This window comes from Molossus molossus, unplaced genomic scaffold (assembly GCF_014108415.1).
Source record: "Molossus molossus isolate mMolMol1 unplaced genomic scaffold, mMolMol1.p scaffold_m16_p_10, whole genome shotgun sequence".
Classification (NCBI taxonomy): domain Eukaryota; kingdom Metazoa; phylum Chordata; class Mammalia; order Chiroptera; family Molossidae; genus Molossus; species Molossus molossus.
The window spans coordinates 91,129,336-91,154,150 of record NW_023425345.1 but is presented as its reverse complement, the minus strand read 5'-3'; the positions used below and the strand labels follow the sequence as shown (position 1 = coordinate 91,154,150).

The following is a 24,815-nucleotide window of genomic DNA, read 5'->3' as shown; positions in this document are numbered from 1 at the left end:
AGGGGGGAGCGGGGGACCGCGTTTGAAGTTTGGTCGGGCCAGCTGCTGTTCTCCTTAATAACAAGAGGGGAGAGGAGAGAGGGAGGGAGAGATTGGAAGGAGGAGGGGAGGGACATGAGGGGAGGGAAGGGGAGGAGGAACCAGAGAGGGGAGCGCAGTGAGAGGGAGGAGAACTGCCCAGCCAGTTTGCGTCACTGCCTCGCAGAGCAGAAGAGGAGAGTGAGCTCGGGAGAGCGAGACAATTTGGAGGGGAGGGCAGGCAGAGTCAGCAGACCCCGCGGCTCTCCTCTCCCACCGCTCGCTCCGTTCCTCTCTTATACTCTTGCTTCCCTCTCTGCCCTTAGCTTTCCCTCGAAAACCCCAATTAGCCAAAGGAAGGAGGTAAGGGGAACCCTTTCCCCTCCCCCCTTCAAAAAACTTTTCCAGTCCGGAGAAAGCAGGGGACCGAGTGGGCACCCGGCTGGCTATGGAGCTGCTGTGCTGCGAGATGGACCGAGTCCGCAGGGCCGTGCCCGACGGCAACCTGCTCTACGACGACCGCGTTTTGCAGAACTTGCTCACCATCGAGGAGCGCTACCTTCCCCAGTGCTCCTACTTCAAATGCGTGCAGAAGGACATCCAGCCCTACATGCGCAGGATGGTGGCCACCTGGATGCTGGAGGTAGGTCTGCAGACAGCCGCTCTGTCTGTTCCCACCCGCACTCTCTCCCCCCACCCACGTAGGCGCCCTAAAACCGGGAGAGGATAGCCTCAGCGCCCACCTCCCCGCTCCTGTGTGCGAGGTTACCCCGCGCCCTTTGGCGAGACGCGCGGCTTTATCCTTGCTGGGTGCAAGATTAATTGGGGGAGGGGGAGGGAGAGGAAGGAGGAAAATCTGGGAGAAACGAGGCTGTCCCGGGGTGGGGGTGGGGGAGCATCCCGCGCGCGTGTGCATACATGTGGCTGCTTCTTCCCACCCCCATTCCGACCTGTCCTTTGCGAAGCCGCGGCTGCTTTCTATGCAGTTAAGAAGGGAGTAGGACCGTGAAATCTGGACCCAGAAGTAAAAATAAAAGCAGCCCCCCGAAGGCCAGAGCAAATTCGTCCTAGCCTTAGGTCCCCGCATGTGGTCGCGACTCCGCGTTGGCACTTAAGGGGGGAGGGGGAGGGAGGAGGGAGGAGAGGAACCAGGAATTTAGGAGCCCCGGAAGTCATATTGAAGAAACGTGTGTTTTGGGGGAACCCAAAAGAACCATTTCTTTACCCTTGCTCCAAATCTTTGCCGAGAGCAAGCCGTGTGCCCACGTATGCACGGCTCTGGACCTGCCATGGTTTCGCCATGTTGCTTTGCAAAACTCTGGTTGGAAAGGCTGGAAAACATCGCCCGCTCCCCCTCGCACCCCATTATCGCGGCCACACCACTTCTCATAGTGCCCTCTCCCCCAGCCCCCACTTCACAGTGGTTACTTACAGTTTGGCTTTCCAGTTTCCTCTGTACGGAGATTTTGGGTGGGGTAGGAAGGTGGGGGGGGAGAGGTGTGTATAGGGGGGATATCGGGGCACCCCTAAAGTTGAGATCGGAGCCTCTGTGCCTCTCTCCGGTGGCTCCCAGGTCCTCGTCTCTCCCCCAGCTCGTTACCATGTCCCCTAGTTTCTGCCCTTGTGGGCCGCAGCCGGACACTCCCGCCGCGGCTCACCCCTCCAAGTTTCCCCTCGGGATCCAAAGCCCCAGGGATCGAGAAACAGACCTTTCCGGCACCCGAAACCTCCGTTTCTGAAAGCCTGGATCCTCTTTGGGGTTTTCACGCCAAAAGGGCTTTTCTAGGATATTTCCTCGATTTTTAATTATTTTTTGAAACCGTCCCCCCTTGCTCCGACTCCAGCCGCTGCGGCTGCCGCGCTCTTCCTCCTCTCTGCCCTCCCCCTCCCTTCCCCACCTCTCCCCACCCACCCCCCAATAGCGGCGCCTGGACCGCGGGGACCCCCCGGAACATTTTTTCCAATTGTCGGGAATGATAGAGTAGGGTCTGGGGGTTCGGATGGGACCAAGAAGAAGACCCCCGGAGCCTCCAGAATATTTTTATTGATTTTTTGAAAAGATGACGAAATCCAAAAAAGAGAGTGAGTGAGTTAGAGTGAGCGAAGAAGTGAGTAGCCAAAGGGAGCGGCGTGGAGCTGCGGGCGGCTGCTGCGCATTTCTTTGCCTCCCCGTTTTGGGTCTTTAATTTCACCTCTTTTTTTCTTTTTCTTTTTTTTTTAGGCTTCTGGGGAATCCCCCAGCACCGATGGGCTATTTAGATTTACCCCAATTTCCTCATCTTTATTATCACACATTCTACTCCCCTCCCCCCACCCATAAAAAAATTAAACATTTTTTTGGTAATTTCCATAGATTATGCTTTTCATTGTTTTTCTCTTTTCCTGATATTATTTTCTCCCCCTTCCCTCGGACTCTTTCCTACATTGTAGGTTTGTGAGGAGCAGAAGTGTGAGGAGGAGGTCTTCCCTTTGGCCATGAATTACCTGGACCGCTTCTTGGCCGGGGTCCCGACTCCTAAGACCCACCTTCAGCTCCTGGGTGCTGTCTGCATGTTCCTGGCCTCCAAACTCAAAGAGACCATCCCTCTGACTGCAGAAAAGCTGTGCATTTACACCGACAACTCCATCAAGCCCCAGGAACTGCTGGTAACGACTGTCCCCTTTCTCCCTCCCTTTCATCAAATTCCCTTTTCCCCCTGCTCTCTCCTAGCTCTCTCCTGGCCTCTGATGCTTCTACCCACGGTTCTACAAACAAATTCTTAGGATGCAGAATTACCCACTACTGGATGTTCACACTTAGGGGAGACATTTCTTTTAATAAGATCTTTTGTGTGTGTGTTCCCACTGTGTGCTGGACACTGCTAAGTACTGAGGCTACATCCACAAGTAAGACCCTCAGGGTGAGATTCATTTGCAGTTGTGTGTGTGTGTGTGTCTGTGTAGGGGGGGCATGGAACACCATGATAACATTTTAATAAAATTCCAAATTTTCAATCACATCATTCTGAGAAGATAGTCCCGACTACCCACATGATAGGAATGTGTTGTGGTGTGTCTCCTAAGAACTTGAAGTTCAAAGGTAGTACCTTATATAGCTATGAAGTCTCAAGATTACCTGCGCAAAGTAGCTGTTCACTAAATATCAGTTCACTGACTTTTGAGCAAAGTCAAAATATGGCCTCATTGGAAGAATCTGAGACTTGGGCTCCTGTCTCCAGTGTGGCTGACACCTCCACAACCACGGGGGTCCTATCTTCACTGGTTTTCTGCCAGCAAACCTTTTCCCCACCCAATCTAACTCTTTTTCCCTGCAGCTTCATTCGCACTTAAGACGTCCACGTTGCAGTACTGGAATGGTAGAGCAGCCCACCTTCTGGGGTCTGCACACCTTTCTCTGCACTGTTTAGAAAAGGGGCCCCCTCCTACCGCCCTTTCCCCCTCCTTACTGGCAAGGCCTGCACAAAGTCCACAGAGCAGACTGGCTGCTAGGACTGAGCTCTTTGTGAGAGGCCTTTCTTTCTGGGGCTGTGCTGCCATCTAGTGGCAGACATGTGCAAGGGTGGGGGAGGAATTGAGAATGTAGAGGGGCCCGAATGACTTCACCTTTGAACCGCTGCCAGATTTCAGCTGCTTCTGGTTTGGTCCGAGAGGCCCAGAAAGGTGCTTTCTTCTGGGAGATCTGCTTCCTTTAATAATGGTACAAGATGAGAAGTTTATACTCACATTCCCCTGTGAAGGACTGGCATTTCAAGACATTTCAAGACACAGGGTATTTAGTCGTCTTATCAAGGATTTTGTTTTACCCCAACACTCCAGTAAAAAAACCAAGGGAGACTTCAGAGTTTGTTAAAAAAAAAGAAAGAAAAAAAGAAAGAAATTATTTTAATTAGTAACCAGTTTGTTTTTCTCAGGGGAGACCAGGAAAACTAATCTTCCGTGTGGTTCATTTGTTTCAACATGATGGTAGACTGGGGTGTTCTTCAGGACACCCCAGTTTTTCCAGCACCAGCCGGGATAATTTACATTGCTCAAAACAAATGTGCCTTTTCCAATCCCCATCTCTTGATCCCAGAAGTTAGGGTCTTGAGAAGTCCTCGTACTTTACAAATGAGAAAGCTGAGCCCAGGGAAGGGAATCAGCCCAGACTCACCCACAGTCAGTGCTGGGGAAGCGGGGAGGGGGGGGGGGTGCCTCTGGTTGCTAGCCTAGCAAACGGAAGAGGGTCAGCTCAGCATTCTTAGGGAACGGGAGAGCAAGGTACATGACACACAGGGTCTGCCTCTGATGCTTCCGAAAGTGACTAATTGATAGGCCCATGTTCCTTCCAGTTATACTTTTTTTAGAGAGAGAGATAAAAACATCGACGAGAGACAACATCAGTTGGCTGCCTCCTGCATGTCCCCCATTGGGGATCGTGCCCACAACCTGGGCATGTGCCCTGACCGGGAATTGAACTGGTGACCTCTTGGTGCCTGGGTGGATGCTCAACCACTGAGCCACACTAGCCAGGCCAGTTACACATTTTTAAGATGTTCCTTTTGGCTTGTTTCCCTTTGAACACAATTCCCCAGAAATACCTCAATAAGGGAGGAAAGCAAGGTTTTTGTTTTTTTTTACTAGATGGGCTACGGATGAAAGACCGGAAAGAGACAAGGTTGTATTGTCTCCCCCTTAGCATTTGACACTAAGATTCTATGAGCCCGGACAAGCACCTTCACCTTAACTCGGAATCACCTCCAGGTGCACAGTAGGGTTGCTAATGGCCCTCCTGGTTCTTCAGTGATGATGGCAAAGGCCTAGGAAACATTTAGGTGAAAGAGTGCTCTGTGGCTGAGTATCGCTGCCCCAAGATTTCTGCATTATGTGTCGAGGGGAAAGTTTTACCAGCAGAGAGAAAAAGGGCACTTTTTGGCGCCAACTAAAAGCAAGCTAATTGGTTGCCAAGGATTTGGGCCAAGGAACCTTATTTTGAGCATTATCTGTGTGCATCATTTTTCCATGAGTATTAAAAAGACTCCATCCTGTGATGGAGACATATACAATAAATTACTCCAGAAGGGCCACAATGACCTTGGCAGCACCTCACTGTAGGTTCAACTTTCTGGGCGGCGGGCAACAGCATTGCATGGAAGTCAGAGTTGGGTGGGGGTGGGGGAGCTGGAGAGGAAAAGAAATAGAAGAAAGTAGAATCTTGGCAGCCACTACCTGGGCTCTCATTATTTTCCGTGGAGCCTGACATTTGAAGCATAAGAAGAGCCGTCAGCAACTTCAAAGCTAGAGGAGCACTTTGACAAATGAGCGGCCTTACAATCGAGCAGCGTCCTAATGAGCATCATTAAAACTGTCTGGATCCCAACCCTCCGGTCCCCACACCACCAGGTCAGCCTGTGGGTTTTATACTCTTCTCTCCTCCCTTCCCCACCAGGAGTGGGAGCTGGTGGTGCTGGGGAAATTGAAGTGGAACCTGGCCGCAGTCACTCCTCATGACTTCATCGAGCCCATCCTCCGCCGGCTGCCCCAGCCCAGCGAGAAGGTGCCTCTGATCCGCAAGCATGCGCAGACCTTCATCGCTCTGTGTGCCACCGGTAGGAGCAGGCGGGGGGCGGGGACTGAAGAGCCCTGTTAGCCCTTTGTGGGGTGGTCAAGGGGAGGCAAACTGGGTTTGGGGCTTAGAGGAAGGGGTGGTCTCCAGTAATCTAGAGTCCAAGGTTTCATTCCTGGGCTGGTTTTTCTTCATCTGAGCTGGCATATTCTCTTTCTCCACTAACCTCATAAATGGTTTATGAGGACAGGTGTGGTAAAGAAAAAAAAAATAGTCCCTGTTAAAATATTCTTTATGAAGTCTAAAGTGCTCTTTGAAGATTATATATACTGTTCTCTGGTTGTGTTTAAATCTTTAATCTTTTGAGGAAAAGGATGGCTTGGAGATAAGCCCAGGAGGAAATTTGGGGCTGGGAGCAAATACAGGTGAAAGGAACACTGTCAAGATAAATAGGCGCCTTCCCTGATGAGTGGCTGGGAGGCCAGAGGAATTCTTTTTGCTGGAGGGCATCCGCTGCTGGGTGGGGGAGGGAACCTGGTGGGCTTTCAGCACCGACACCCTGGAGCTGCTGTTTTGACTCGGTTGCAGCTTTAATGCAACAATGGCAGCTGACTTTTTCACGTTCAAACTTTTCTACCCCCGTGTTGGTCCCGCAATTGATACATAGTTCTTACTGGCCCATTAGCTTTGCATTTTCCTAATAAACTAAAGGCAGTGTGGTTTGATACGGTCTCACGAAACTGAACCTTGGCCATTTTCTCCCATTTCCTTCGCGGTAATGGCCACGGGACAGAACCTGGAACATTCATGTGCAGGGGGCAGAGGTCAGTGATTCCTGTTTCCCAGTCAGAAATGTTAGGTGAAGAGATCTTTGGCCGGAAGGGGAGTTCAGCCCAAGTTTGCCAACAGTGGTATGAGTTGGCTAGGTGAGATTCCAGGGGGTTAACCTTTCCAATATCTTGTTACATGTTATTCGAAGTATGTACAGATGGTCTTATAAGACGCTGGGTGTTCACAGTCAAAAGGTCAGGCTTTGCTACTTCTCACTGGGGAGACTTGGACAGGCTGCCCAACCCCTCGGAACCTCAGCTTGGTGTGCAAAACATGCCTGTAGAGCCTTTTCCAGGCGGTTAGCAAACGGAACATCAGAAAGAGGGTATTTATTCAAGGGACTGCTTGGTAAACCAAGGGACGTGTAGGACAATGTGCTGCGGGACTAACTGGGGAAATGCCACCGTCTCGGATTTGCGCTGTTGCAGCCGAGACGGACGTGACGACTGTTGCAGCTGCCCGCATCCAATTCCAGGGGGACTCCCGTCTGCCTTCGCTGGCTTGGACAGAGGATTCCGCGCTGCCCACATTCGATCCCAGGGCTCGAGATTCCTTTCGCTGGTTTTCCTTGGCCCTTCCCTCCCAGGTCCAGACCGCCTCGTGGTGTGTGTGCTGTGCCCCTTTGTGGGAGGGTGAGCCGCCCTTCCTGCAGCCGGGGGGCCATCCTTCGGAGCCCCTGGGTCCTTGCCACTTTTAGACAGTAGCCATTATTATGCTTCCTCCCTTCTGCTGTCTGGCCTGGGCCCTGGAGGTCAGGTCTCATTGACTTGTCATTTTGTCTCCCAGGCCCGGCTGTCCCTTTCCTTTCCCTTGTCATGATTCACTGTGGGGGGAGGGGTCAACCCGTTCTTTTTTCTCTGGCCCTAGGATAGCTGACCCTGACCCTAAGCTCCCCCATTGCCCAGCTGTTGGTAGCCGGAGTTCTGCTTCGACCTTGTCTCTTGACTGACAGATCATTTGGGGTCTGTCCACCCATTTCTCCTCTCTGATCACTGATTGGGGTTGGGCTGGTGAGTGGAAGAACCCAAGCGTGGGCAGATCCTGAGATTCTGTAAAGGCCTATTCTCTAAAATTGGGTATCCCATCCCCCACTCCTGGCCTTCTTACCCAGATCCTCGGGGTGGCTGCCAACTTTGGGGCCAGAGTAGGGAGCCTGGGATTCAGGGACTGAGGACAGAGGTCTGAGGGGAGGCAGAGGAAGTCATGAAGATTGCCTTTGGGAGCTTTGAGCTGGCTTTGGGCAGGAGATGGGGACAGACAGGAGAAATAACACCTCTCACCAAACGAAAAACCATGTGCCAAATACCAAGCCTCGGGTGTGGACTGGTCAGAGCAGACGGAGGTTCTCAGAAAGGATATTCCTATCCCTTTCCCTGATCTGCCCATGAGTGATGACAGTGACTGAGTCATCCAGAATCCCCACTGTGGGGACGTTTGTGCAGTGGCACAGACAATGTATAGCAGCCAAGGGCTGCTCTTGGAGAAAACACCCTCTGGGTAGATGAGCTTCTACATGCTGGGGCCAGAGTGTGACGGATGGGTGAGTGCCTAGGACTGTCTGGTAAGTAGCAGGTGCGGGGTCACTGAGAACCACAGGTGGGTGACACTGAGCCCCTCTAGCCTGTTGCTTCCACGTCACATCTCTTTCCCTTCCCTCCCGATTCTGGGCCTTTGGTCATGGAGCTGAAGAAGCACCTGCAGCCAAGGCCTGGAGGCCCGAGGGGTCTGGAGGAGATGGGAGCGGCCGCAGGCTCTGCGGCTCGGTTATGGGGAAAGCTGGTTGTGAAAGAGCTGGAGAGGCTGGTGTGCAGTCTGCAGAGCGATGTGTGCGAAAGGGGAAGAGGGAGCGGGAGAGCACCGAGGGGCCGCAGGAGGGGAGCGGAAAGTCAGCCTTCTCGGCGCTGAAGGGTAAGATGGTGGCAAGACAGAGAGGTGCCCTCCTTCCCTTCCCTGCTGGGATGGCTTCTGGAAGGGATTGCTTCAAACCGCCTGGCATTCCTCTCTAAGCTGTCCTGGTTGGGGGAGGCGCTGGGGTGAGGGCGAGGCCTTCATAACTACCAGCTCCTGGGATTCCCTTTCCTAGAGCTTTGATCCTGGGGAAGCGGAGCTGAGCCCCAGCATCCCCCCGTGCAGCTCTCATGGTAGAGCCCCGGGTGTGCCGACAAGGAAAGCAGGCCATTTCAGATGACTCGGGATCGCACTCCTGCATCGGGAGATTCCTGATGCATGAAATCATGCTCAGCAGATGATTCCAGTTAGTCTAGAAGGGCCAATGGCATTGAGTTGGAAGTTGGGGTGGGGGTAGGGGAAGGGATGCATTACTTCCCTACCCATTGCACCCCACATCTCCGAGCTCCTTTCGCCCAGGAGCCCCACCTCAACGAGCTCAGCTTAGCTATCTGTGACATGCACCGGAGAGCCCCTCCCCAGCTCCCTTCCCCAGGGCCTGAGCCCCCGCGATGATGATGATGATGATGATGATGATGATGATGACGACGACGACGACGATGACAACCGTGGGCTCTCCCAGCCCTCCGGGCTCTACCAAAGCGTGCTGCATGACTTGCCATCAGCAGGTACAATTAACAGCGAGACAGTGGAGGCCCAGAGAGGGTCCATGACTTGGCCTCTGATCCAGAAAGGGAGGTTTGCCTTCACGGTTGCCAGGAAGGAAGAGCTGCACCCACCTTTCCAGCTGCGAGTCTCTAGCTGCCTCCCCAGCTGAAAGGTCATGGGGCTGAGGGGAAGTGGTGAGTTGAACTGGGAAGAACCCAGAGTCTCGGTTCTTTAAGTGCACCCGTGGGGACAGGCAGTGTGACAGGCAGAGTGACGAGGGCTATCTCACTTCCCATCTGACTGTCAGATGAACGAGGAGCAGGTCTGCTTGCCATTCTCCTGCCTCCCGTCCCCGCTTCCTCCCACTTAGGCCTTTGGAGTTCAGTTGGCATTAGCTTGTCACGGCAGTCCTGTTCCACAAGGACAGGGTGTGCCGAACCTGCTCTGGGGGTGGCTGATGGGGTGTGTCCTGCCGAGGTCGCCCGTTGGAGGAGGGGGGGAGAGACAGGAAAATGCCTCATCTCCTGGATTCTGTTTCCCCTCGGCCACAAAACTGGGGTCTCTCGCCCCCTAGTGGTGGCCAAAAGCAAAGCAGTCGCTCTTGTACTTCAAGGCCTTGGTCGCCAGAGCCAAAACCATCTGCGCTAAATTTACCCACAGGGCCATGGAATCTGGTTTTAAACATGTTTAGCTCATCAATGTTTTTTTTAGTGAAATCTTACCAAGAAGTACAAACACCAACCTGACAAATATGGGCACATCTCACTGCCCTTGTCCAGATGAAGCATCCCAGTTGTCCGTGGGTGGGTAGGTGGTGTGTGCAGGTCACATAGCTTGCTGGTGCCATGGCTGGGACTAGTACCCATCTCTTTGACCCTTGAGCCAGGGCTCTTTCTTGTGGGCTTTCTGATAGGAAAGAGGACCCTGTGTTCCTTAGTGGGATGTGGGAGGTGACTTGAGCATTTCCCTTCTGGTGAGTTACATAGAGCACTGGATCCAGAGTCCAAAAGTCTTGATCTTAACCCCAAGCCCAGCATTGGACATTAGACACTTAACTGCTCAAGACTTCGCTGATTCACCTGTAAAAGGAAATGTTTCAAAATGGGTGAACTTGACATTGTTATTAATACCTCACCCTCCCTTACACATGGATGAACAAGCAGACAGCATCAGAGAGGCCTGTGTTCGCCCGGAGGGCTGGGTTCCCCGCAGGTGTGCCCCCTGCTCCACCACCTCACCAGGAGGTGAGAGGCTGTGCCAGAGGCGACGAGCCCCTTGGCTCTGGGTGAACCACCCCTGCATGAATATGGACTCAACGAGGAGGAGAGTTGCCAGCTTCTGTCTTTCATTCATTGTGTGCGTGTGACCGCTTTCTGTTGCCCTGTGGGGCCTCAGTTCCTCACTCCTGACGAACCAGCAGGAGGCTTGGGGGACGTGATGAGGTCATTTCTGGGATACGTCCACAACTGAGAATGAAAGGTTCTCTAGGTGAACAGAACCCTCATCTCTCTCAGCGCCTGCCTGCAGTCCAGGGTGCTGGGCGCCTCCTCACTTCTGTGAGCAGATTCCCCAGGTGTGCAGTCCCGCAGGAGGTCCCAGCGGTAAGAACAGCGGTGGCGATGACAGTGATTGATGGTGGAGGGGGCTGAGCCAGGCACTGTGCTTTCACGTGGATTATTTTAGTTAATCCTCAGGACGAGCCTATGGGGTGGGTATAATTTATCCCTGTTTGCAAGTGGGAAAACAGGCTCAGAGAAGTCAGGTAACATGCCCATCTCCACACAGCCGGAGGTGGTGGGACAGCACCCTCCATGCATCCCACCTTCCAATTCTTGGAGCTTCTCGGTCCTACTGGCCAAATCCTACCCGTCTCCTTGGAGAGCCCTGCTAAGTGTCTCAAATGCTTCTATCCACTTAAGTCCTTTCTTTCTTTGAGAAGTTGTTTTAGAAGTTACCCGTGTGTACACCTAGCCATTGGGAATGCACCATGCTGTACCATATTACTGTACATATTGCCTGGAGCAGGGAGGAACACATTGCAATAACTCAGTCAGAATGGATCACTGACCAGTTCATTGCTTCTCACTCTGCTTCCGGAGAAGGAGGAGTCTCATAAAGTCACAGACACCTCACCTTTCCAGGTGGGCTGCTGGGGGTGGAGAGAGAACCCTACTCTCTGAGTGTGTGCCTTCTGCACCGAGATACAGTGGCTTGGACTTTTCGACCAAGCGACTTAGATTTCTGAGAGATTTGTACTTGGTTTTTATTTGTTAAAGTAAAATAATACTAGAAGAAAACTTCCCAAACTTTATTTCCCCAACCTAGTGGTGGTAAAATTTGTATACATTTTCTGTGTACACTCTCCTAATTCATCTTTATGCATGTGTATATGTGTACCCACATATTTATGAAAGGTCGTAATATTAGCGCCCATGCGTGTTTTTTCTGCCCCACCCCAGCCCAAGTGGATAGCGTGAGCATTTCTCCACCCAGTGACGTAGCCACGGTTGTGAGGTTTCCAGGAATGGCCGAGTGGGTTGGGTAGAACTTTCCACGGGTGAATGTAGGGGTTGGCTGACGCGAGCTGGCGCAAGCACATGACCCTTCAGATGGTTTCTTCTAGTGTTTTTCTCTCTGCTGTTTCCCTGCCAGCAGAGGGGGTGTCCCTGAGGTGGCCCTGGGGCAGCCCCAGGTGCCATGCAGAACCAGACACCTCGTGATCGCTGATGGAAGCCGTGAGGTGTTCTGTTGTCTCTTCCTTGCTCTTTTTTTGCTTGGGAGTTGTTCTTTTTCTTTTTAAATCCTTACTGGAGGATATGTTTTTAATTGACTTTTAGAAAAAGTGGAAGGTGAGAGAGAGAAAAGCATTGATGTGAAAGACATTGGTCGGTTGCTTCCCATATGCACCCCGACTGGGGGTCGAATCTGCAACCTCGGTGTGTGCCCAGACCGGGAATTGAACCCGCAACCTTTTGGTGTACGGGACGACGCTCCAACCAACTGCGCCACCTGGCCAGGGCGAGTCATTCTTATTCCAGACATTTGAGTAAAAGGGAGTAAGAGCTAAAAAAGGCACCTGGGAAATTAGCTAGCCTAGGGTCTAGCTAAACTTTTTGACCTAAACCTATAAGGAAGAAATATACTTTATAACACAACTCAGGAGACACATAAATACATCAGACTGATACAAAAGTTTATCAAAATGGTATTTACTCTTACTGCATAGGATACTTTCTATCCTATTCTGTCCCATTAAACAACAACCGAAATTGCTGGTCATGCCCCACTAATGAGTTTCATGACCATGAATGAGCTGCAACTGGAGGTTAGAAAAATGCTGATCTTAATGGGATTCCAGGGGCTGAGGGAGGAAGTGACTCGTTCAAGGTCCCATGCCTGGACCTGGCTTTTTATTTATTTATTTTTTCTTTATTGATTTTAGAGAGAGAGGGAAACATTGATGAGAGAGAACATTGATTGGCCTCCTCCTGCAGGCCCTCCACTGGGGGTTTGGCCCAGAACCTGGGCATGTGCCGGACCGGGAATCGAACTGGCAACCTCTTGGTGCATGGGTCGATGCTCACCCACTGAGCCACACCGACTGGGCTGGACCTGGCCTTTTAGTGCTAACGTTGCCACCTGTCTGACTAAGCAGGCGAGCTGGGCAGCTGCTCTGGGCTCTAGAGAGCCCTAGTCTGCTGCCATAGAGGGTGGCAGTGGGCAAGTGGCCAGCCTGGCTCCCGGCAGCTCCTCCTGCCACAGGAGTACTCTGCCCAGTCTGCTGAGCTGTCGAGGAGCAGCCACGTTCATGCACACGGTGCTCCCCAGTTCTGAGGGATAGAGGACGGTGTCCCCAGGACTCCCCTCAGAGTTTTACTAGCAAAACAAAGAGGCACAGTCCTGGGCACCTCTAATGCCTGCTGCACCCCAGGACCACCTATATACCTCCTGGCTTCCAAAAGTGAGTTAATTTGCTAAAAAGAGGAGTTGGTTTTGTATGCAGAGGGACAAAGATAGGCATGTGTGAGGGTGCTTCTTGGTCTGAGGCCTGAGTGGAAGGAGGGGAGGCCAGGGATGATACCCTCTGCCCTTCCGTGCCAGATGCTCCCACCCAGGCCTTTGTGGGCCCAGGGCCAGGGCTGGCTTCCTCTTCTGCATTATGATGTCACAGGGGGGAGCTAATGAGGTTACTGGGCAGAGAAACCACTCCTGTGACCCCATGGGGAAGAGACCTACAGCAGAGTAGGAGGCAGGGAGGTTGGCTTTGTTAGCATCCATAGGGATGGAGAAGGCACTGGAGCTAGTGGACAGCAGGCTTTGGGCGGAACATCATAATACACGTCCCCCAAGAGGCAGAAATGTTGAGTGGGCTAAGCCAGGGAGAAAGCCAGACTGTCAGATGGCCAGGCCTGCTGCGTTCACGGGGTCCAGCCCAGTCGGGAGGGAGGCAGGTGCATGGCTCGGTGAGCGGCAGGGTTTCTAGAAGCACCACAGACTGGGTGCTGATGGCGGGTCACCAGTGAAAGTGCTTCCATGGGTGTTGTACAGAGAAGGCGAAACATGACGTCGAACTGTTTTTGAAGGTTCGACTCAATGTTTATGCTACAAGTTGGAGTGCAACCCATGCCTTCCCCACCCCCGCAGCCCCTGCTCCTACACTCAGCAGACTCACTGGGGTGATGAGCATGTCCTGCAGAAGAGTCCAGAGGAAACTAACCTCTTTAACGTATCGACACAAGTCCAGGCTCCCCGGCTGAGCCCTCAGCACAGGAGCATCCTCTGTACTTGCTTTTGCAAAAGTGGAAGTAGCTGGGATTTGGGTCCCACAGATTTACCCTTTTTCTGCACTCTCTTGCAAACCAGCCCCCCACCCCATCCCCATCCCGGCAAGAAAACGGGATCTTCAGGCCATAAAAACTAAACCAACCCATCCATCAATTCCTGTGCACACCTAGTGTCCTGAGGGTCTTGGCATTGGGCTAGAAGTTGGGAATTGTGTGAAACATGCCCACCGACACCCCATCCTCTCCATTGTTGCTTCTTTCACTTTATTTCTTTTCATAATAAACTTGTCTTTTCTTATGGGTCAGATTAGTCCTTGATGCCTGTCCAGAGAATTTTACCAGCTTGTGCTTGTCCCTCCTTCCATCCAGAGCTCTTGGTTTGTCTCACTTGGCTGGCACGTGGGTTATCTTATCTGCACTGGTCTCAGACCGCCCCACTCTGCTCGTGCCATCGCCCCCAGAGGGGACCAGGGACCGTGTCTTACTCACCGTCTTGCCCCACCAGAGCCGAACATCCCTCACAGGACTGTGGCACCGAGGGGCTGGGAATCTGAGTCCCCTGTGACTTCTTTGTTCCCTGCCTCAGTGTCTTCATTGTACATCTGAACTGGCGCCATGGTGGCCGATACAGGAAGGGTGTCCTGTGAAGGAAAGTCTCAGGAGAGGTGGGGTCTGTAGGGTCGGGGTCACTGCAGCTGACCCACGGCCATTCTGTTTCTGAGTATCTTCAGGCTGGATAGCTCCCGGATCCCAATTCTTCCTGTTCCCTGACCTTCTGCCTCTTGTCTCTGCAGACTTCAAGTTCGCCATGTACCCACCGTCGATGATTGCAACTGGAAGTGTGGGAGCTGCCATCTGTGGGCTGCAGCAGGATGAGGAAGTGAGCTCGCTCACTGGCGATGCGCTGGTGGAGCTGCTGGCCAAGATCACCAACACCGACGTGGTAGGTGGCAGCCACCTTGGCTGAGACCAGACATCTCTCTCAGCTCGGAGAAGGGGACAGTTGGGGTGACGATGGGTGTCAGAGGTAGTCTAGCTCTTGATTTCTGTTTTCCACGACCACATCCAGGGAAGTGCAAGATCTAGCAGGTGAGGCCTCCTCCAGAGGTCCCGCAGGCCTGTGCCAATACACAGAAAAGAAGTTTGCAAGCAGGTGCGGGGGGCAGGCTGGTTACCGATTTTCCTTTATGGCATGGGCTTCCCAGCGGTCTGTACTGTTGCTTGGTTTCCATTTATGTACACGTTGGGCTGTCTGCTCACGCTAGGGCCGGGCTGAGGCAGAGAGGAGCGAGGACAACCAGAGCAAGGGTCTGCTGTCCCGGAGGGAGTGGGCGGGAGAGAGGTCCCCACCATGAGAGTGGCGTCCACCGTGCCTGCCTCTCGCCCCCTTTTTGTTCAACGTGGCAGTGGGTTAAAACGCACTTTGAAAAGAATACATTGCCATACCAATCGGAGGGACTATTATTAGATGTAGATTTTTCCATGCCGGCTGCCCTGTGGAAGGCCCAGAGGCTGTAATTCTGGTTGTCAGAACTTGAAGCTCCTTACTAGAAGAAAGGTTTTGAGACCGGCCGGCCAGGGTTAAAAGGGAGGCTCACGTTCAGCTGGCAGGAAACTGCAGGCCTTGGAAGGTCCGCACTGGGGTGGTTCTGGAGGTCGGAGGCACGGGGCTGAGGTCACCAGTCGGGTAATGGTGGCAATGGCAGAGCCGGGCTGGAACCTGGACGCTCCGGCCTGGGCCTGGGGACTTTGCTCTCCACCCTGGCTGCAGCTCTGGGATCTTTTTGTTTGAAAAAGGCCTTTGGTCTAAAGGCAACCCAAGAGTGGGGTGTCCGCTCTGAGGCCCTTGAGAGTCACCATGGAGAGGCTCAGGAATGCAGGGGACTTTATGACAGCCCCTCGGGGTGTGCCTGGGGATTCTGAATGTTGTGCTATGGGAATCTGTTGCGTGAGGGATAATAGGTTGACAGGCCTGTGGCCCGCACCTCCACCAGGGACGCCGAGCAGGTTAAATCTGAGGGCCTCCCTCCCACTGATGCTTTGCCTTGTGGTTTATGACCATCTCCAGGAAATGACGCAGGGAGGTGTGGGGGTGCCACAGAACAAACCCGGGTCCTTAGATATGCTTTTAAAATGCTGACCCCCGAAAGCATAGGCTGTTTTGAAACATGGTTTCCAAAATCCACGATGAGATGACCCCTCCGGTGCAGCCCCAGGTGAAGAAGGCTTTCGGAACCCCCGGGAGACAGAGCTTAACATTGAGAGAAATGACTCGCTTCCTCCCTTCCCTGAGTATCTCCTATGAAGGCTGCCTTGCAACAAGGACGCCCAGCAGCCCTTCCTCAACCCCGGAGACAAAAATGTTAGTGACAAGAATTTGACTCCCAGGCATTGTAACATCTTTCAGATACTTACAAAGATAGACCTGCTCTGATTGGCTGATTGGCTGATTGCCCGATCTGGGGGGGTCTCCAGCCTTCTGCCATCTCTCTGGTATTGGTTTCAAATGGACAGAAGTCATTCCTGGGGTACCAGTAAGACTCTCAGGCTGTGACTTGCTCTTCAAGACTGCAAACTAGTCTCTCATTTCATACTGGAGACCCTACCTGGGCTTCTCAATACGGTGCAGCCGGTGCATTGGAGTCAGCTATCAGACTGGGTTAAATGGATACAAAACCCCCCAGAGTTCTGTAAACCCAGCTGTTGAACCCGAGAGGCATGCACAAGCCTCCTTCTCACTGGTGGTCCTGGGGTTAAACATTGTAATATTAAAAGCCAAGCGTGAACGTAGTAGAATCTGAAATGTGTACCACTGTTTCAGATAACAGCTTGAGACTGCAGTAAGTTCCAAGCTTACCTCGGTTCCCCGGAGGTTTGCTCACGCTCTTGCTAAGAAAGTTCTTGGGTCAGTGCTAAGTCTCCTCCCACCCGTCAGCCTGTTATCTGAAGAGCTGAAGCTCCGAGTAAGGAAAATATAAGGGCTAGAGTCGGATTTAGAATGAATGCGTTAGCTTTTAGAGGGAGGCGAGTTTTGCTTCCTGAGCTCTGTTTATCATTTCGCGAGTTGAGAAATGATGTATTTCACTCAAGCACTTAACTCTCTTCGCTTCTGGAAGTACTGATTGAAGGCCCACGTGCTGCAGACCGTTACATTCTGAGCAAGGCATGGACCGAAGGCACCGAGGTAGAAGTTGGGAGTCGGGGGTGGGTAATGCATGGAAAAACAAAGATGAGGTTCCTGCCTTCAAGAGACTTAGCAACCAGTACGGAGAATCAAGCGTATGGTACTTAAGACCCATGCAAATGTAGATCACGAATAAACGAAAGGTAAATAATGTGTTAGGAACTATAAATGCAGTAGGAAATCAAGTCAGAGGAAGGTGCTCCCAGGCCTGATGCAACATGCAGGCCTCCCACAGCAGAGTAAACTGTGATCGGAAATGTCCTTGGGATGGAGAAATAAAGTGCGGTATGTACATGCAGTGGAATATTATTCAACCTTGAAAAGAAGTTCTCACACATGCTGTGACGTGGAGGAGACTTGAAAACATGCCAAGTGAAATAAGCCAGACACAACGAGACTAATGTTTTATATTTCCATCTGCATGAGGTACCCAGAGTGGTCAAATTCATAGAGACAGAAAGTGGAGTAGGGGTTACCAGGGCCTAAATGGGGAGGGAATGGGGGTGACTGTTGAATGGGTATGGTGTTTCATGGTGAGAAAGTTCTGCAGAGGGTAGCATCACCTGTCGAATGAACTTAATGCCGCTGCATACTTGAACCCGGTTAAGATGGTAAATTCTCTGTTATCCGTATTTTGTCACATAAAATATATACGTATGCATACATACAGTGTCCTTGGGCCACACTGTGAGTGTTGCGCTCTTCCCCGGGGAAGTCAGGCGTGCGGGACCGCTTTTCACCCCCCTGGCTCTGGGCACTGAATGGGAATCGGGAGGATCCCTGGAGCCCCCCAGGCTCTGGGCCTGCCCCGTGCACCTTGTTATCTGTGGTCACCAAGCTTACAGTGTTCGCTGGGCAGGGATTGTCAGGGATCAGACAGTTGGAAAGGGGGTCCCCTTGATTGGCTGGAGACAGCCGGACGAGCTTCTGTGGCTCCCTGGCCCGCAGCGGAAAGCTTTGATAGGAGGGACCCATGCGGCTCTGAGAAAGTTGGTCTTTGTTGCTCCCTCTGGTTGCCAAAATAAACCGGAACGCTTCATTCCAAACAGAAAGCTGAGTGAGAAGCCTGACAGTTTTACAGGGAATAAAAGTCTCAGAGGGTGGTATATTTTAAGTACTTTTTCCTTCCACTCAGAAGTGTTGCTAAAAGCAGACACCAGCCAGAGAGGCAGTTCTGGCTTTGGGGGGGAACCTCTACTGGGCTTCCGTTGCCAAGGGTAAGTCTGAGAGGGGGATTGGCTGTCCTGGTTCCCCGCGAACCTTTCCCTGCTTCCCCGGGCAGGATCGGGGTTCCTCTTCCGTCTCCTGGGCACTCGGCTCATGCCCTGTGCCAGCGTTTATCTCGCTGTTCACTTGTCTATAGAACCTCTTGAACAAGACCCGGCTTTTATTCAGCTCTCTCCGTAGCCCATGGCAGTCATGGGGGATGATGCTGAAGACCAGGAGGGAAGGAGGAAGGGAGGAATGGAGGACAAAGGCTGGGCACATGAGTTTCACGTGTGTTTCTTTCTAGTCCTTTGGTCTCTCCAGGTCTTTTCTACAGCTATAAATTTCCTAGCATTAATTATGTCAGTACCCTCAGAAAGTGGGACCTGACTTGATCTTCAAGCAAGTCATTTCATTTTTCACATGACACAATTTTACTTACTAATAAAAAGTCAGAGTTGAGACTGACAGGCCATGATGATGCTGTGAAGTTCCTGGAAGATATTTTAACAGGACAGACATAGCCGCTACTGATCTATCTGGTCGGTACATTCGTTTCCTTCTATCTAGGTGACGTCAAAACTCTGGCACGGTCTAACATATCGCCCAGAGGAGGCGCTGAGCTATCCCTTCCTTAGGGTCACGCTGGGATGTTATGATCCTGACTGCTAGGGAGCTATTTGAAAAGTTAGCCGTCAAGTGAAGGGCGTCTCTGTTTTGACTACGGTATTCACAGGGCCCCTCGCATTGTGTCTCCGTCCTCCTCAGCTAGAAACAGCAACGCCTCCCAGCACACCTTGACCTAAAGGCCAGGCTTTCCGAGACTGCTCTTTGTGGACTTTGCAGGGCCTGTGGTCAAGAACCTTGCGAAGAGTCGCAGGAGAGGAAGCTGGGGGCAGGCGGTGGGCGGAATAGAATTGGAGGCTGATGCTTCCCTCTCTTGCCTTATTTTTGCTGTGGGCCTCATTTGGTATGCAAGGAAATACACCAAACAGCCTGTGAAGAAAGGAAGAATGAGACAGTTTCCTAAGTTGTCTCTGCCTGAGTTGGCCGCGGGTCCGGGGCCCATTCAGCCCTTTGTCCCCCTGTTGAGTGCAGTGCGTGTGTGGTGACAATGCAGTTACACTGAGGGCTAATGGTAGGAGTTGCGTCAGCCCATTCATGGAGCAGAGAGGGTGCAGGGCGCCGGGCCCGAGCCAGCCAGCGGAGGAAGTCGGGGCCGTGAACGAGCTGGAGGTCACAAACACGGCTGTCAGGGCTCCCAGGCTGGGGGCGTGGGCACGGAGGGGCCTGTCACCATCAAAGCTGGAGGCTTGCCCGACCTCCAGCGCCATGGATGCCACCTGTCCAGGCTGACAGACCAGCACCATGACTCTGCTTCCCGTCAGCTTCGTCTGGGCATCGCGGCGCAGGCTGTGCTGGGGCCCACGAGAGCCCACGACACTCGCTCGCATCTCCGCTGGGCGCTGTCAGTTTCCCAGCCACTGGGGGGCGCCCTCCCTTGGAGATTCTCCAGCCTATATGTCTTCACGTGGAGCGGGGAAGAAAAAGAGGAACATAAGGGAAACGGTCCTGAAACTGGAGGGTTGTCATTTTAAGGCCAGTCTTAGCTTTGAAAGTAACGGGGACAAGCCAGGCTTCCGTTTGGGTATAACATGAGGGCATTTTGCTGTTAATGTCCAAAAGCCCTTGGGACCCCCCAAGTCGTCAGGTTCTGTAATTATCAGTGTCTGTCGCCTTATAAGTCTGCACGTGGGAAATACTTGATCCCACTCTTGTCAGCCTGGCTTCCTTTGCTCTTCAGCTGGCCTCCCCTTCTAGTTCCTTCCCTCAGCTTGACGTCCAAGCAAGCAGCTCTGCTGGATTGGACGCAGGGCTCCGCCTTCTCCAGGGGCCTGCCTGCCCCAACCCGGGCCCAGGCACTGTCCTGCGCTGTGGCTCAGGGAACGGGGGGTGGGGGTGGGGGCTCTCGGGCAGGAAGGGGACTCTGCAGTTGGCACCTGGTTGCAGGTAATGGCGCCCACTCCTCTCTCTTCCCTTCCCACCAGCTCACAGAAGGTCCATGTGCTCCTTGAAGTCCAGGGAGGGCTCTAAATGCTAAACCAGGTGTTAATATGCAGGGAGTGAGCGCTGTCTGGAGGAAGGGGGTGCTGATCTCTCTCCACCATCAGGTGGCTCGATATTGTTTACACAAGACAGGCTTGTGCCCTTACCTAAGCTTTCCCTCCGGCTAAGAGCGAGATTCGGGCTGTTGAGACTCAAAGCTGACAATGGCCAAGTTGTGCAGAAGTGGACCCTACAGGAGGGTTAGGCAGAGAGCTTTGCTGGAAGGGGGACATGATTGACCCCAGCGAGGTTAGCTTCCTGCTCTGTCATTGGTGACTCTAGAGGAGACGAGGGAATGGCGTTCAGAGGTCCTCTTTCTGGGGCGACTGGAGGATGTGTTTTCATTTTATCGTCATCATTTTCCCCTTCGAGAAAGCATGGATGGTCCGGGGCTGGCTGGAGTCAGTAGCGATTCAGATTGAGACTAAAATGGGACCGAAGAAGGCAGAGACTGGGTGTTTCACGTGAAATCTCCATGTTATTCAGAAAAGCCTGGGCTCCTGTTCTTGGCTGGCACTTCCATAGATGTGACACCGGACATACGTGTGTTATGTTGCAGCCCCACGGCTCTGAAACCCCAGTACAGTGACTGCCCAGTACCCCAGCCCTCCTGGTAGGATAGGATTGCCTCAGAAATGTTCCTTTAAGGTCTCAGGCTGCTGGAAGTGAGGGCTAAAACCAGGAAGAGTAGGGACACTGGAGTGGTAGCTTTCTGGAGCCCGTCTCCCTGTTTGGCAGACCATCCATCGCAGGGATGCTGGCGTGGCCAGCACCGTGGCAGCCGCCACTGGTATGTTGACCAGATTACTCTCCGCGGGGCAAGATGGAGCCTCTGAGGAAGGACAGCCGGACAGGATTGGCTGGGAGGCGCTGGGTTTCTCTCTGGGGGACAGGGTCTTCACCAGGTGGCGGTGCTGAGTGAAGTCCTCTAAAGAGGTCTCGTTGCTGACACCCACCAGGCGTGCCTTTTTACATGTAGCGGTTCAGAGCTATGTCTCTCCCTGTGCACAATATACGCACGTGTGCATGTGTGCACGCATGATCCCTCGGTCAGCTGCGAACCCTGCCACCCTTTTTAGGTAACAAAAGCTCTCGTGCCCTACGCTTTGGAGAGGGTTTGTCTTTCACGGAGGCCACAGGTACACTCTCTGTGGTTTGGAAGTTCTGTTTCATTCCCCCTGCCTCCGAGAAACCAGGTTTTAAACCTACCCTCAGTAGTTCTGGGGTCCCTCGACAGCGGGAGGGGCATCACGCAGTAACTGCCTGGGTTCAAGTCATTAATCTCTGCAAGAAAAAGAGAGAAAGAAAAATGATATTACCTTATGTTTGTCAGTGAGGCACGCCAGAGAGTGACGGAGGGTCCTGCTCGGAGTCTGCTCCTCTCTCTCCTCCCGGGGGAGCCTCTCTGGGCACCACGAGGATTCTGGCATTTGAAGATGGGCGCTATGCCCACCAGGTGGCCCCTCAGAACAAGTCGCCTTGTTCAGATGGTGCTCAAATAGAACACGAGCTGTCCGTCCCAGCTCAAGAAGGAAAATGAACAGATGGACTCACTGTCCATCTCTGCAGGACCTTCCTAAGGGATAGTCAGGACTAGTTGCTTTTTTTAATTTTTAAGATGCTCACCCAAGGGTATGTTCTTACTGATTTTAGAGAGGGGAAAAAGGGAGAGGGAGAGAGAGAGATCAGTTGCCTCCCGTAGGTGCCCTGACTGGGAATTGAACCTGCTACCTTTTGGTGTGCGGGACGACAGTCCAGCCAATGGAGCCACACCGGCCAGGGCAAGGCTTGTTTTGACTCACCTGTCACATGTTGTCCGTGTGGTAACCTCCACATTCACTTTGACTTTTTTATTATTATTATTATTACTTTTTAGATTGTAGGGCTGTAAGGTTTTCAAGTGTCTCCTACTAAAATGCCAGTGCCCTTAGAAACATGATACCTTTAGCCGTCACCACCTAGACCTCTGACAGGTGCTGAGGGACTTAGGAGCCCCGGCGCTGCTGTGTGCCCTTTGGGGGCAGCACCTGGAAGGGCCAAGCCAAGCGGGGAGGCGGAGAGGCGGAGAGGCCCACCCGCTTTCACATCACTGCTGAGGGGGGTGCACAGGGTAGAGGGTGTGACCAGGAGAAGCCACAGGAAAGTTGAGGGATGTCGGTAGGTGGTTCAGGGTGGCCTCCACAGCTGGGTTACATCTGTCTCGTTTGACATTCAGTCTCCAGTGCCAGTCACAGTGCCCCCTTCACCAATCTTGAGCAAATGCTGATGCACATCTCATTTTAAAGAAATCTACAGCCCTGGCCGGTTTGGCTCAGCGGTTAGAGCGTCGGCCTGCGGTCCGGAGAGACCCGGGTTCGGTTTCCGCTAAGGGCATGTACCTTGGTTGCAGTTTGTCCCCGACCCTGGTTGGGTCGTGTGGGTGGCAACCACTCCATGTGTCGCTTTCACATCGATGTTTCTCTCTTTCTCTCTCCCTCTCACTCTATCTGAACCAAATATCAAAAAAAAATGTCCTCAGGTGAGGATAAAAAAAAAAAGAAATCTACAGAATTCCTTCAGATCCCTGGACTGCTGATTGTTACTCTAATTAATAATTACCATTTATCGCACTGCCGCTTAGCACTTCATACACAGTATCTCAGTTGATCTTTGCGAATGCTCCATTATCTTTCTCTTACAAGTGGCGAGACTGAGACCTAAGTTAAATAACTTAGCTGCTGCCCGCAAGTATGGTGGGAGGACGGCGATACCCACCCTTTTTATCCTTCTCACGTTCTGCGTGATGTTTCACCTCGGCCCTCAGCACTCGTGCAGTCGTTCCTAATCTGGATTTTCGTAAAAAGCTATAGTTTGAAAACTGGAGTGGACGAGGAGTCGGGGAATGGAAATTTTGTGCCTGACTCCCAACTTCATTTTAGATCTTTGGGCCATAAAGATCACCCCTATGTGCTTGGCAAATAGTCGCCTGTGTTCCGTGAAAATTGCACAGACAAATGGGAGGCATTCATGAAACTGGAAAGAACCACGCAGATTCAGTTTAACAAACTTTCCGTGGGTATATGCTGCTGAAGAGAGTGCAGAAAGCAGGCTTGCAGAGGACAGAGGTTGGAAATGTCCACTAACTACGCAAGCCCTTCAGCTCATGCTCTGCTAGTAGGAGCCACAGTCTCTCCCTGGTGCCTCCGTGACTTGCCATCGTATTCCACATCAGCCAGCTGACTGAAGCTTCTGCCTGGGGCAGACGCTCCGCGTTTTCCCTACCAAATATAGACTAACATCAGAGCGATCCTGCAAATTCTTGCTTCTACCCAAATTGGACAGCACAGTATCCAGAATTTTGCATACTTTCTGTGCTGTATTTTTTTAGGAGAGTTAAGGGAATGGTAAATAAGCAGAAAAACAGATTTTAAAATATAGATGTAAATACATGTACATACATATTTTTAAAATTCTTGCTTTTATTGATAGTTTAGAGAGGGAGGCAGAGATAGAAACATCGTTGTGAGAGAGACACATTGATGGGCTGCCTCCTACTGGGGATCAAGCCCGCAACCCGGGCGTGTGCCCTGACTGGGATTCGAACTGGGACCGCTCAGTCCACGGGACGACACTCGGTCCACTGAGCCACACCGCCCCGGCACAGATGTTTTTCTAAGCACTTAACACTGTGTGTGAGAGCCCAGCTCACCCGCTCTCTTCTTACCCTCGGGCTGTGTTTGTCAGTAGGCCTTCCTCTCCTCTGCCACCTCCCCCTTCCCGAGCAGAAAGCAGCCTGTGGCCCTCAGATCCCTGGGCACTGCCTGCCTTTCCGCGGCTCATCATCTAGGCCAGTGTTTCTCAGGTTCTCCTGTGCGTACGAATCACCTGAGGTTCTGCATCTCTAACCTGCTCCCAGGGGTGCCGAGGCATGGACTTGGAGTACGTGAGGTTCCTGGACTTCACCTGTATCTGTCCTGGGAAACGAGCCTGGGGTGATGGGAGGCTTGCCCCGCGGGGGTGTCGATGTTGCTAACGGGCTCTGTCCTGTCCCCTTCTCCTCCCAGGACTGCCTGAAAGCCTGCCAGGAGCAGATCGAGGTGGTGCTGCTCAGCAGCCTGCAGCAGTTCCGCCAGGAGCAGGGCGATGGATCCAAGTCGGAGGACGAACTGGACCAAGCCAGCACCCCTACAGATGTGCGGGATATTGACCTGTGAGAATGTTGGTCGGGCCGCACGGGGAGAGACGCGTTCAGATCTGCTCTCTCCTTCTTTCTGGTTGTTTTTTCTTTATGTTTTAGGATGAAGCTTAAAAAAAAAAAAAAAAAAAAAAATCCTGTCCCCACCTAGATCACCTTGAAAGGTCTTTTAGAAGTGAGAGAAAAAGGTCCTGTATAAACGGAATCATTAAAAGCATTTGGCCCCTATGTGAAGTACATCAGAAGGGAATCCCTTGTGTATGCGAACAGTTATTGTTTGATGATGTTAAACGTAATAGTAAAATGCTTACAGGAAAACTGCAGAGTAGCTAGAGAAAATATACGCCTGCAATATGGGAACAAATTAGAGGAGGCTTTTTTTCATGTTATGAACTAGCACATATACACCCTACT

General features: G+C 52.3%; 1 protein-coding gene across 1 annotated transcript; it reads left to right on the top strand.

Moving 5' to 3' along the window:
- The first annotated feature begins 215 nt into the window (after nucleotides 1-215).
- Nucleotides 216-24,549, top strand: CCND2 (cyclin D2). The gene is made up of 5 exons (XM_036252789.1): nucleotides 216-661; nucleotides 2,449-2,664; nucleotides 5,444-5,603; nucleotides 14,526-14,674; nucleotides 24,271-24,549. The coding sequence occupies exons 1-5, from the start codon at nucleotides 467-469 to the stop codon at nucleotides 24,418-24,420; spliced, it is 870 nt and encodes a 289-aa protein (XP_036108682.1). The 5' UTR covers nucleotides 216-466; the 3' UTR covers nucleotides 24,421-24,549.
- Nucleotides 24,550-24,815: the final 266 nt, after the last annotated feature.

Bases quoted from the DNA above. Each gene is read 5' to 3' on its own strand.
- CCND2 (XM_036252789.1), top strand. From the start codon at position 467: ATGGAGCTGCTGTGCTGCGAGATGGACCGAGTCCGCAGGGCCGTGCCC. The intron at 2,665-5,443 runs GTAACGACTGTC...CTTCCCCACCAG, and splicing joins TCAAGCCCCAGGAACTGCTG to GAGTGGGAGCTGGTGGTGCT. The intron at 14,675-24,270 runs GTAGGTGGCAGC...TTCTCCTCCCAG, and splicing joins AGATCACCAACACCGACGTG to GACTGCCTGAAAGCCTGCCA.